Source organism: Pimephales promelas, chromosome 4 (genome assembly GCF_988280905.1).
Source record: "Pimephales promelas chromosome 4, fPimPro1.hap1.1, whole genome shotgun sequence".
Classification (NCBI taxonomy): Eukaryota; Metazoa; Chordata; class Actinopteri; order Cypriniformes; family Leuciscidae; genus Pimephales; species Pimephales promelas.
In genome coordinates, this window is record NC_142772.1 from 151,217 (window position 1) to 163,449 (window position 12,233).

General features: G+C 46.3%; 2 protein-coding genes across 2 annotated transcripts; both read left to right on the forward strand.

Annotated features, from left to right (window-relative positions):
- The first annotated feature begins 405 nt into the window (after positions 1-405).
- On the forward strand, positions 406-5,732 carry mtfp1 (mitochondrial fission process 1). Its single transcript, XM_039662002.2, has 4 exons — positions 406-605; positions 1,737-1,864; positions 2,424-2,656; positions 5,215-5,732. The coding sequence occupies exons 1-4, from the start codon at positions 545-547 to the stop codon at positions 5,279-5,281; spliced, it is 489 nt and encodes a 162-aa protein (XP_039517936.2). The 5' UTR covers positions 406-544; the 3' UTR covers positions 5,282-5,732.
- A 284-nt stretch (positions 5,733-6,016) lies between these two features.
- Positions 6,017-10,324, forward strand: LOC120472333 (zona pellucida sperm-binding protein 3). The gene is made up of 10 exons (XM_039662487.2): positions 6,017-6,166; positions 6,243-6,424; positions 6,491-6,588; positions 6,664-6,749; positions 7,701-7,881; positions 8,439-8,544; positions 8,613-8,701; positions 9,738-9,823; positions 9,898-9,993; positions 10,145-10,324. Exons 1-10 carry the CDS (start codon positions 6,106-6,108, stop codon positions 10,297-10,299), a joined length of 1,140 nt encoding a protein of 379 aa, XP_039518421.2. The 5' UTR covers positions 6,017-6,105; the 3' UTR covers positions 10,300-10,324.
- Positions 10,325-12,233: the final 1,909 nt, after the last annotated feature.

A 12,233-nucleotide genomic window follows, 5' to 3' on the forward strand; every position in this document is an offset into this window, starting at 1 on the left:
GACGTTGTCGAGCCGCCTCACTTCCGGAGTATTACGTAGGAATGGTTAAAGGACTGTCGTAAAATTACACTTAAAAAAAGCCACGAGGAAACGGAAAACAACACCAAACATTTATTTGACCCATTATAATGTTATGTTTAAATGCGAATAACACGCATTATCTTAGCGAGGTAATGTTAAGGAAAATGTTTGCTACATAATCACTTACACACTTTAACATACAAGACTCTGTCCAGTCAGTGAAACGGACAGATTATCATCAAGTGATTCGTAATTATTTCCAGAATTAAACTCTCATGTGATTTATGTAAATAGTAAATGAACTCTGACTTTGACTGCAACTCACAAAAGAAACATGAATGAATAATGTAAAGTGTGTGTGGTTTGCAGACGGTGCCTGAGAACCTGAGGTCGAGTATGGCGCGCCTGAGTGTGTGTGAAGAACATCAGATCTCAACATCTCTGATCTGACCGAGTCGTGCCTCAGATATCACACACACACACACACACACACACACACACACACACACACACACGGGTCAGTATGGAGCACTCGCCCGAGAAACAAGTGGATATTTACCGAGACACGTGGGTCAGATTTCTCGGTGAGTGAAAGTTAGTCTGACCTCCAGAGCCAGTTCCGGTGTGCGGGTTAGTCAGGTTAGGCTAGTCTGTGTGTGTTTGAGTAATTCACACGATCTGAACACACTGATCCTGCATTTATACATCTTATTGATTATCATAATAATAGTTTGATTTATTAATGTTTTTGAACTCAATGGAAGCCCATTTCTGCCACATAACATGACTTACTTATGAAATAATTATGATTTACCAAAGTCATATTCCTGTTACTTTTGGTCCTGTTAACACTAAATCCTTTATTGAAAATATATATATTATTATGAATATAATGAATGTTGTTGGTATTATTATAAGCGTCATTTCCATCACATCTCAAATTATTTATGTGTGTAATAACATTGTATGGTGGTCATTTTAAACTTTTCTGTGATAAAATGACCTGTGTATTTGTACAGCTAATTGCATTTTATGCTTTTAAGCTGCACATGATTCAATATTTTCACACTTAGAAAAAATTGACCATTTGAAAAGAAATTCTGTCCTCAAGAAGCATTATGATGAAGCTGTAAATGTTGAAGTTTCTTCACAGTGTGTGTGTGTGTGTGTGTGTGCGCGCGTGTGTTGGTGTGTGTGTGTCTGTTGATGGAGTGCCTTAACCTGCAGTTCCTCCTCTGGCCACTAGAGGCGCTGCAGAAGACACTCACTCCCATAGACCCGCATGTTAAAATGCCCAACTTTACAGCAGAAATAAACATGTTTACAGTCTGGTCTAAAAGTAGTTTCGGTCTATAGCGCTAATGTTGCCCTTCATGGCGACTGTGAGGGGGGGAATGTTTTTATAACTTATCCGTTTAAATTATATTAGGCCTTAAAGCATTAAGCCTTCTGCAAAATTAAGGGCGTCGCCACTTGAGTGACAGGTGTATTGCCGCTGATGTCACTACTAGACATTTGTCTGCTAGCTTTAGCATCACTCCACCTCAGCTAATCCGCGTCTTTGCCCAATTTTGTTTATCCGGGATTGACGTGTGGCCAAGATGGAGATGGCCGGCTCCGCCTACTTTGGGCTTCAGAAACACTCTTCAAAAACACTACGGGTGACGTCACGCACACTACGCCCAGTGTTTTTACAGTGTGTGGTTTGTCTGCAGGCTATGCTAACGAGGTTGGCGAGGCGTTCCGCGCACTGGTGCCCGTCAGCGCCGTCTGGGCCAGTTATGCCGTGGCCACTGCATACGTGTCCGCCGACGCGCTGGATAAAGGCAAGAAGGCAGCGGCGGTGAGTGTAAAGCCCTGGTATACTCACGGCAGAGTTCCTGGAGTTCAAATCACTAAAATGTTGGTTCATGTGAGACTCTTTTTTTTTTTTAGGCGTTGAACCAAAAACAGCCACCGGGTGACACACACTGATCTTTATTCAGTGATCACTTATTTATACATTTCATATCACTTCAATCACACAACAGCGCTAAAAATGGAGCTTTCCATCTCAGAGCTTTTTCCAAAATTTCTGTTTTGTCAAGATCTAATTATTAAAATTTGATAATTTAAAGGTGCAGAAAGTTTTGTCATATGACCCCGCCCACTAGGGGGAGGAGCCTGCAGAAAGGTTTTTAAAGTACCATTTCCATAGCAACGCAATAGTGTAAAATTTTAAGTTTTCACAGCTTTTGATTGATACCTAATTTAGGATGATTTTTAAAATATGTGATGGGGAAGAATGCAAATGTCCCGCTGACATTCTCTAATATTCTGAACATTACCGCCATGATTTTGCCTTGAACAAGTGTGTGTTTGGGAAAGTGCTGTAAAACACGTGTGCCTGGGCGTGTGTGCAGGCTCATGCCGAGGATGCTGGGAAGGCGGCTCGTGTGGGCGTGGCTGTGGTCGACACCTTCATATGGCAGGCTCTGGCTTCAGTGGCGATCCCGGGGTTCACCATCAACCGTGTGTGTGCCGCGTCTCTCTTCCTGCTGGCGAAAACCACACGCTGGCCACTTCCTGTGCGCAAGTGGACCACCACTGCCATCGGCCTCTCCACCATCCCCTTCATCATCAAGCCCATCGACAGGTGTGTGTGTGTGTGAGTGGGTGAGTCGTTGAGTGATTGGGTGGGCGAGTGAGTGAATGGATGGGTGGTTGGGCGAGTGAGTGGGTGGGTTTGCGGGCGAGTGAGTGGGTGGGTGGGCGGGCGAGTGAGTGGGTGGGTTTGCGGGCGAGCGAGTGGGTGGGTGAGCGGGCGATTGATTGAGTGGATGGGTGAGTAAGTCGGTGGGGGAGTGAGTGGGTGAGTGAGTGAGTGAGTAAGTCAGTGGGTGAGTGAGTGGGTGGGTGAGTGAGTTGGTGGGTGGGTCAGTGAGTCGGTGGGTGAGTGAGTAAGTCAGTGGGTGAGTGAGTGAGTCGGTGGGTGAGTGAGTGAGTAAGTCAGTGGGTGAGTGAGTGGGTGGGTGAGTTGGTGGGTGGGTCAGTAAATCGGTGGGTGAGTGAGTAAGTCAGTGGGTGAGTGAGTGAGTCGGTGGGTGAGTGAGTCAGTGGGTGAGTGAGTGAGTCGGTGGGTGGGTGAGTGAGTTGGTGGGTGAGTGAGTAAGTCAGTGGGTGAGTGAGTGAGTCGGTGGGTGAGTGAGTTGGTGGGTGAGTGAGTTGGTGGGTGAGCGAGCGAGTCGGTGAGTGAGTCGGTGAGTGAGTGAGTCGGTGAGTGAGTGAGTCGGTGGGGGAGTGAGTCGGTGGGTGAGTGAGTCAGTGGGTGAGTGAGTGAGTCGGTGGGTGGGTGAGTTGGTGGGTGAGTGAGTAAGTCAGTGGGTGAGTGAGTGAGTCGGTGGGTGAGTGAGTTGGTGGGTGAGCGAGCGAGTCGGTGAGTGAGTCGGTGAGTGAGTGAGTCGGTGAGTGAGTGAGTCGGTGAGTGAGTGAGTTGGTGGGGGAGTGAGTTGGTGGGTGAGTGAGTCGGTGGGTGAGCGAGTCGGTGGGTGAGTGAGTGAGTCGGTGGGTGAGTGAGTCGGTGGGTGAGTGAGTTGGTGGGTGAGTGAGTCGGTGGGTGAGTGAGTCGGTGAGTGAGTGAGTCGGTGAGTGAGTCGGTGGGTGAGTGAGTGAGTCGGTGAGTGAGTCGGTGGGTGAGTGAGTGAGTCGTGGGTGAGTGAGTCGGTGGGTGAGTGAGTGAGTCGGTGGGTGAGTGAGTCGGTGAGTGAGTGAGTCGGTGGGGGAGTGAGTTGGTGGGTGAGTGAGTCGTGAGTGAGTCGGTGGGTGAGTGAGTCGGTGGGTGAGTGAGTGAGTCGGTGGGTGAGTCGGTGGGTGAGTGAGTCGGTGGGTTGGTGAGTCGGTGGGTGAGTGAGTGAGTCGGTGGGTGAGTGAGTCGGTGGGTGAGTGAGTTGGTGGGTGAGTGAGTTGGTGGGTGAGTGAGTGAGTCGGTGGGTGAGTGAATCGGTGGGTGAGTGAGTCGGTGGGTGAGTGAGTGAGTGGGTGAGTGAGTGAGTGAGTAAGTCAGTGGTTGAGTGAGTGGGTGGGTGAGTGAGTTGGTGGGTGGGTCAGTGAGTCGGTGGGTGAGTGAGTAAGTCAGTGGGTGAGTGAGTGAGTCGGTGGGTGAGTGAGTGAGTAAGTCAGTGGGTGAGTGAGTGGGTGGGTGAGTTGGTGGGTGGGTCAGTAAATCGGTGGGTGAGTGAGTAAGTCAGTGGGTGAGTGAGTGAGTCGGTGGGTGAGTGAGTCAGTGGGTGAGTGAGTGAGTCGGTGGGTGGGTGAGTGAGTTGGTGGGTGAGTGAGTAAGTCAGTGGGTGAGTGAGTGAGTCGGTGGGTGAGTGAGTTGGTGGGTGAGTGAGTTGGTGGGTGAGCGAGCGAGTCGGTGAGTGAGTCGGTGAGTGAGTGAGTCGGTGAGTGAGTGAGTCGGTGGGGGAGTGAGTCGGTGGGTGAGTGAGTCAGTGGGTGAGTGAGTGAGTCGGTGGGTGGGTGAGTGAGTAAGTCAGTGGGTGAGTGAGTGAGTCGGTGGGTGAGTGAGTTGGTGGGTGAGCGAGCGAGTCGGTGAGTGAGTCGGTGAGTGAGTGAGTCGGTGAGTGAGTGAGTTGGTGGGTGAGTGAGTCGGTGGGTGAGCGAGTCGGTGGGTGAGTGAGTGAGTCGGTGGGTGAGTGAGTGAGTCGGTGGGTGAGTGAGTCGGTGGGTGAGTGAGTGAGTCGGTGAGTGAGTCGGTGGGTGAGTGAGTCGGTGAGTGGCTGAGTGAGTCGGTGGGTGAGTGAGTGAGTCGGTGGGTGAGTGAGTCGGTGAGTGAGTGAGTCGGTGGGGGAGTGAGTTGGTGGGTGAGTGAGTCGTGAGTGAGTCGGTGGGTGAGTGAGTCGGTGGGTGAGTGAGTCGGTGGGTGAGTGAGTGAGTCGGTGGGTGAGTGAGTCGGTGGGTTGGTGAGTTGGTGGGTGAGTGAGTCGGTGGGTGAGTGAGTCGGTGGGTGAGTGAGTTGGTGGGTGAGTGAGTCGGTGGGTGAGTGAGTGAGTCGGTGGGTGAGTCGGTGGGTGAGTGAGTCGGTGGGTTGGTGGGTGAGTGAGTGAGTCGGTGGGTGAGTGAGTCGGTGGGTGAGTGAGTCGGTGGGTAAGTGAGTGAATCGGAGTGTGTGTGTTTCTTCCTTAAGTGTTTTGATGTCAGTCTGTTGGTCATCAGGTCTGTTGATTTCCTGTTGGACTCCAGCCTGCGGAAACTCTACAGTGAAGGAGAAAAACCTGAATGAGCCTCGTCACAGCACTGACCCCTGACCCCCGACCCCCGACCCCCAAGACTGGTGCTGGTCTTTGATCAACAGTAGAAAAGTGTATCATGTTAACTATAAACTGTGACCTTCAAATCCAAACTCTCAAAGACCTTAATTTGCATGTGTCTTACTTTCCAGTAATTTTGTTTTTGTTTTATTGCATGGATTGAATTACAGCTTTTTAAAGTCATTATGTTAGTGGTGAACGGTGGAAGAATCTAGTACTGTATGTTTCAAAACTGTGCAAATGATAAACTAGTGAAGCAGAGTTTCTGAGTTCTGTAATATAAAATACATGTATTTTACTGTGTAATATCTGATGATCTGTCATGAGGTGCCGTTTCTCATCAAGCCTATGCAAGTTCAGTTCTGACGGTTCTGCAGGAACACAAAATATGGCATTACAAAATAAACATATTTTCAAGTACAAGTCTGTTTATTTCTCAGTCCGATTCCTTCCCACTTCTTCACAAGACTCCGTGTTCTGCGGGTTTGAGTTTTTCACCCGGATGTTGGTGTTTAAGGGTCTGAGGAAGTTTACTGTGTTTAAGTGAACCTCGTAGTAAAACATCACATTGTTCTATTGAAGTGTTTTCATATCTCAAGACAGACAGACTTAATATGAATCTATAGGTGAGTGACTCGATTAGTTAGCACTCAGCTGACTGCGGTTGACTCGATTAGTTAGCGCTCAGCTGTCAGCGGTTGACTCGATTAGTTAGCGCTCAGCTGTCAGCGGTTGACTCGATTAGCATCAGCTCCACTAAAGGACGAGAGGTGCTGGTGTTTCTGTTTGGCTGAAGATGATTTCGGGATTGTTGTTGTTGTTGTTGGTGTGTGTGGGCTCTGCAGTGGCACAGAGGGGTGCGTTCTCAACTCATTCCTCCTTCATGTTGATGGGAATGATGGTGTATCTGTTAACTGGAGTGGTGTGTTTCAGATTTGTCTGTAGACTGTGGCAGTGATGGTTGGGTCACGGTGCACTGGAGGCCCGGACTGGGATTCTCCCAGACGCTGGATCAGTCCAAAGCTCTTCTGGGAACCTGTCCGCCGAGCTCCCTGATGTCCGAGGACACGCTGCTCTTCCGTGTGCTGGTCCGTGACTGTGGCTTCATCCAGCAGGTACGGCGCTGATCCAGAGCAAACCCAGATCAGTCTCCCGCCTGACTCTCTTCCGCTGTGTTGAAGGTGATGGAGGGCCGAGTCACGTACTCCAACATGCTGATCTACGCGCGGCGCCCCGAACTCCCCATAGTTACCCAGTTGGTGAAGTGCGTCTATGACTCGTAGGTATCCGGAGCCAGTGGTGAGTGTGGGGTGAATGTGAGGTGTGGTGTAAGTCTTTGGCTTGTTTGGCTCAGGCCTATAGGCGAGGAGAGCGAGTTCAGAGCCGAGGAACCGGACGAGAACCGAAAAGAGGAGACCTTCAACATGGAGATCATGAACCGTCAGTCAAACTCCCTCATTATCTTCAGCACACATTCCCGGCTCAGTTTGTTTAGACTTTCATTCAAATAATGACTTATCCTCTTCTGAAAAGCCTCATGGATTAAGTTGACTCTGTTCTGCTTTTGTTTTGATTATCTTGTTGATCTGGAAACCCATTTACACCACAAAGCAAAACTTTACTTGGGTAAATCATACCAAGTGAACCTTAATTTACACAGAGCTTTAACAATATAGGCTGTTTTAAAGCAGCTTACAGTGATAACAGGAGATTACAGTCACAGAGAGTGTTTAGGCTTTACAGCAGATCTGGAATAAAGTTATTGTCCAGATAAAGTTAGTTTGATAATCAATCAAACCCAATAACTTCTGTTGTAAAGATCATTAGTTATTAGCTTAGGGGCCGCTAGCACGACACCGCTCTAACCGAACACGGAAACTTTGTTTTCTGGCCGTTCACTTGCATGACTAAGTTATTATATAAAAAATTTGAAATTGATAGTCATAATAAAATTGAAATCGTTGACAGACTCAGTTGATAATATGGCAAGTCTAAAGTGACGTTCATAATTGAGATTTAAAAAGTCTTGAAATCATGAAAATAGTCACAATTGAGATTAAGTTGATTAAAAAAATAGATAAAAGTAATAGGCATAACTGGCCTAAATCATGCATTGGTTAATCCTGATAAAAACGTAAATATTAGCTTGTGTGGCAGAAATGGGCTTGCATAGGTTTCACTCAAATGTCACTGTATAAAAAGTAAAAAGGGCAACAAATGCGTTTTCATGTGGTTCTTACATTAACAACCACACATGTAAGCTGAATATAGCGCTTTATATTGAAGATCAGCTGTCCGATGGGTACGGACACGCACGAGACTGACATGATGATGATCTGAGTATGATGATGGTGTTTCTGCACGACTCTGATCAGACTGGTGATTCTGCAGATGATTTCAGTGGTCCTGCCCCGTCTCTGAGGTTCAGACTGGGTTCCAGTATCCCCATCAGAGCCACGCTGGAGCCGGGGAGCCGCACATCGCTGAGGATCTACATGAAGAGCTGTGAGTTCGCCACAGACGCCGACATGCGCCGCGCCACAAAGGTGTATCCCATCATCGCCAACGCTGGGTAAGAGGCCACTGGACGCTGGTTTGCTATTGGCTGATCTCGTGTGATTGACAGGTTGCCCCGCCCTCGTCATCAGAGACCCAGAAAGCAGTCATCTCACAGAGCCGATCTAGTCTATGAGTAACACACTGCATGCCAAAATAACTTGTGAGATGTTTGATATTCCATCATGTCCGTGAAGTCAACCGTGATTACGAAGAGTTTGGTTTCATTCACTCATTTCATTTCTGTATCTGACGACTGGTGTCGTCTTGGGCTGATCTAAACGTCTGTTAAAAGCCCAATCTTTGCCTTGTTTGACTAGCCTAGACCTCAGGCCGTGTTTGGACTGCTATTAGACATCTTTTAAACACACACTTGTTTTCTGGAGAGATGCTGCAAGAGTAATTCTGCACCGAGATTATTAAAACTGATGATGTGCATCCATAAATCATTTAGGATAAACACTGCAATATTCCACAAAATTTCTATTTTGTTTTCATGGACTTAGAAATAGAAATAGCAGAAAAGTCCATTAGACGGCTGTGGATGTAACCCGATGTGTGACTCCGTCTCAGGTGTCTGATGGAGAGTAAATCGGGGAACTCCAGCTTTCTGCCGCGCCGGCGCTCGGACGAGGTGCTCCTGTCTCTCGGAGCCGTCCGCTTCGCTGTAGGAGAGGAGGTGAGCGGCGGCTGCGGCCTGAGCTCGTCTTGCTGGATGTCCATCTCAGTCTCTGTTTCTGTGGGCAGATTTTCCTGCACTGTGATCTGGAAGCTGGTGTCGTCCGGAGCTCGAATGTGGACCGGAAGGCCTGTCACTACGTGCCGCAGAAGCGCAGGTCCTTCACACACACTCAAAGCGATAGCTCACCTAAAAATAAAAACTAGCCCATGATTTACTCGCCCTCAACTCATCCTAGGTGTATATGACACTCTTCTTTCAGACGAACACAGAGTTATAGAAAAATTGTAGTTCTTCCAAGCTTAATAATGGCAGTGAATGGCCGTTTCTGTTTTGAAGTTCATAAAAGTGGCACACACTTACTTTTATGATGGACAGATGCACTTTTATGATGGATAGATGCACTTTTATGATGGACAGATGCACTTTTATGATGGACAGATGCACTTTTATGACAGATAGATGCACTTTTATGATGGACAGATGCACTTTTATGATGGACAGATGCACTTTTATGATGGATAGATGCACTTTTATGATGGACAGATGCACTTTTATGATGGACAGATGCACTTTTATGATGGACAGATGCACTTTTATGATGGACAGATGCACTTTTATGATGGACAGATGCACTTTTATGATGGACAGATGCACTTTTATGATGGACAGATGCACTTTTATGATGGACAGATGCACTTTTATGATGGACAGATGCACTTTTATGATGGATAGATGCACTTTTATGATGGACAGATGCACTTTTATGATGGATAGATGCACTTTTATGATGGATAGATGCACTTTTATGATGGATAGATGCACTTTTATGATGGACAGATGCACTTTTATGATGGACAGATGCACTTTTATGATGGACAGATGCGCTTTTATGATGGACAGATGCGCTTTTATGATGGATAGATGCACTTTTATGATGGACAGATGCACTTTTATGATGGATAGATGCACTTTTATGATGAACAGATGCGCTTTTATGATGGATAGATGCACTTTTATGATGGACAGATGCACTTTTATGATGGACAGATGCACTTTTATGATGGACAGATGCACTTTTATGATGGACAGATGCACTTTTATGATGGATAGATGCACTTTTATGATGGATAGATGCACTTTTATGATGGATAGATGCACTTTTATGATGTATAGATGGCGTTGTGTTTTAGATGGACGCTCCTGGATGAGCCGTCCCAGAGCTACGCCTGTGCCTGCTGCGACTCCACCTGCCCGAGGTCTGGCCTCATGATCGACGGTACGCGGCCCTGTCAGCACCAGCCTCTCTACTGGACCCGGACCTCAGCATTAACAACCTCACTTTCTCCACAGGCGTGTCGGCACATAAAGTCCTGGGGCCGCTCGTGATCGTGGAGAATGAGCCGGAGAGCAGCGGGTCACCGGACTCACGGGAGAGCTCTGCACGCGGTCAGTACTCAGCGACGTCCATGTTAGGGCTGCACATTTACTCGCATATCATGATTCACAAGTTTGCGATTCCAGTTTGGAGCTCTATTCAGACCTTCTTGATGATGCTGATGATGATGATGATGATGATGATGATGCTGATGCTGCACAGGTATGAGCGCGTCTCGTGTCTGGCTGCTGGTGTTTGGGGTCACGCTGGCGCTGGTGACCGTCACAGGTGTTTTGGTCATCAGTTATTACCTGTGCTTCTGGAGAGGAGGACGCCGGGGCTACAGGCCGAGCAGAGATCTACTCACCAAATACTGAAGCTCAATAAAGGGTCTGCAGCTTTTCTCCTGGTCCTGTCGTGTTTGTCCACCAGGTGGCGCCTACAGAAGCTTAGAGTGATACCTAGGCGAAACAAATGGGAAAATGGATCGGTATACGAACAATGTTGTGAAAGCTTTAAAAGCAGGATGTTTACAATTCAGATATTATGTTTAGTGAACCAAAACACATGGTGGGACTGCAGAGATCTTGTACTCAACATCTTGGTTCTCAACATTTTTACTCGCTGTTCACAATGCACACCTTTTTCTAAACTTTTAAGGGTGCTCATGGTTTCTTTAACAAAAAAAAAATGACGTTTTGGGAAATTAGACGTTTTGGGTTTTCAGGTTCCGCCGTTATTAAATAATGGATTTACATTTCTCCATGGTTTTCTGGATAAGGATTTTTAACTTTCTACCAGATAGTGTTTTAGACCTTCGCTTAACTACAGAAATGTGTATTTATTCTAAAAATACCCATTGTCTTCACGTTTTGCTGATTTACATTGTTACAGGTTTAGACATTTTAATAAGAACCTTCATGTTTTCCAAGAAAGTTAATATTACTCAAAGGAAGAATTAAAATACAAAAATATCTTGTGTTTGAGCTTATTTGAAAGTTTGTCTAATTTGAAATGAGTAAGTGGATTTGCTAGTTTGAAGTTTGCTGAGGGAAAACCGGTTTTCACAGTGATGCCACAGAAGAACTGGTGTTGGTCCCCCAAAGACCCTTTAAAACAACCATATTTCTCAGAACATTTTATAAAGGTATATGAAAAGCTTCTATGGGTGTTAAAGGTTCTTCCCGAAAACATTGACGCCAATAAAGCTCTTATTTTTAGGAGTGTGATGGGCCCGAACTGCTGCTTAATGTGGGCTATTAGGCATTAAGTTATAAGCATTAACATTATGAGTTTATGAAATGTGTTCTGAGAAACTGCTGTGAAAGTACGCGTTTTAGATCAGATCTCGGTGGCGTCCGTCTCTGAAACACACACACACGCCTCAGGCTGAATCCCACGCTCATTACAATAATTAGAAATCTGCTGTAAAAGTGTAGAGCGGCTGTTAGAGCAATGCTTTACTGTAATTTGTCCTCGTTCACATCCACACTCATTAAGACGCCGCGAGCGACATCGGCTCACATTAGGAGTCCTGCGATACAAACGGCTGATGAACGGATTTATTGGTTTCTTCAATGGACGCGCTCCTCTGTCTCTTACACAGGCCTGTCACTGAAGATCCCCGTCTCTACAGGCCTGGACGACTGACTGATTCCTTTGTGAATGTTCAAAAGATTAAACATTTTTACTCTTCGTGTCAACAAATAAATGTCTGAAAAGCAAAGTGCAACTATCCATGATAAAACAGCAAGAGTTAACTGCTGCACTTTTAGAAACACTCAAACTAGGTTTAATTACTAAAGTTTAGAAAAGTAAAAATGATCTTGGCTGATATTAGATCATCAGTGGACTCAATGTTCCCTGCACTGTCTCTAATAGGGTTTCCGCTTGTGTGTTTAAATACTGTCGCTCATGAACTAGCAGTCTAGGCTGTGTTTCACATACAATGAATGACATAACAAATTCATTTTTATTATTATTATTTTAACTTGCTGCTTAATCACCATGTAGAATGAAGTATAAAGGATATTAAATGTCCTCATCTAAGCAAGCCAGAGGCGACAGTGAAGGAACCCAAACTCCACCAGAGACGGAGAAACCCGAATCAGCCGCTCAGGTCTCCTCTGGACACGAGAGAACGGTGTGTGTGTGTGTGTGTTTGGCCCGATCCGGCTGATAAAAATTCTTATATCTCTTGTTTTTGCTTCTTCTTCGCTTGTGTCTTGATCTGGATATCCAGCAGGCTAAGCTACTTAGAAAAAATGTAGTGAGCTAACGCTAAGCTATTTATTTAACGCTAAGGTATAAT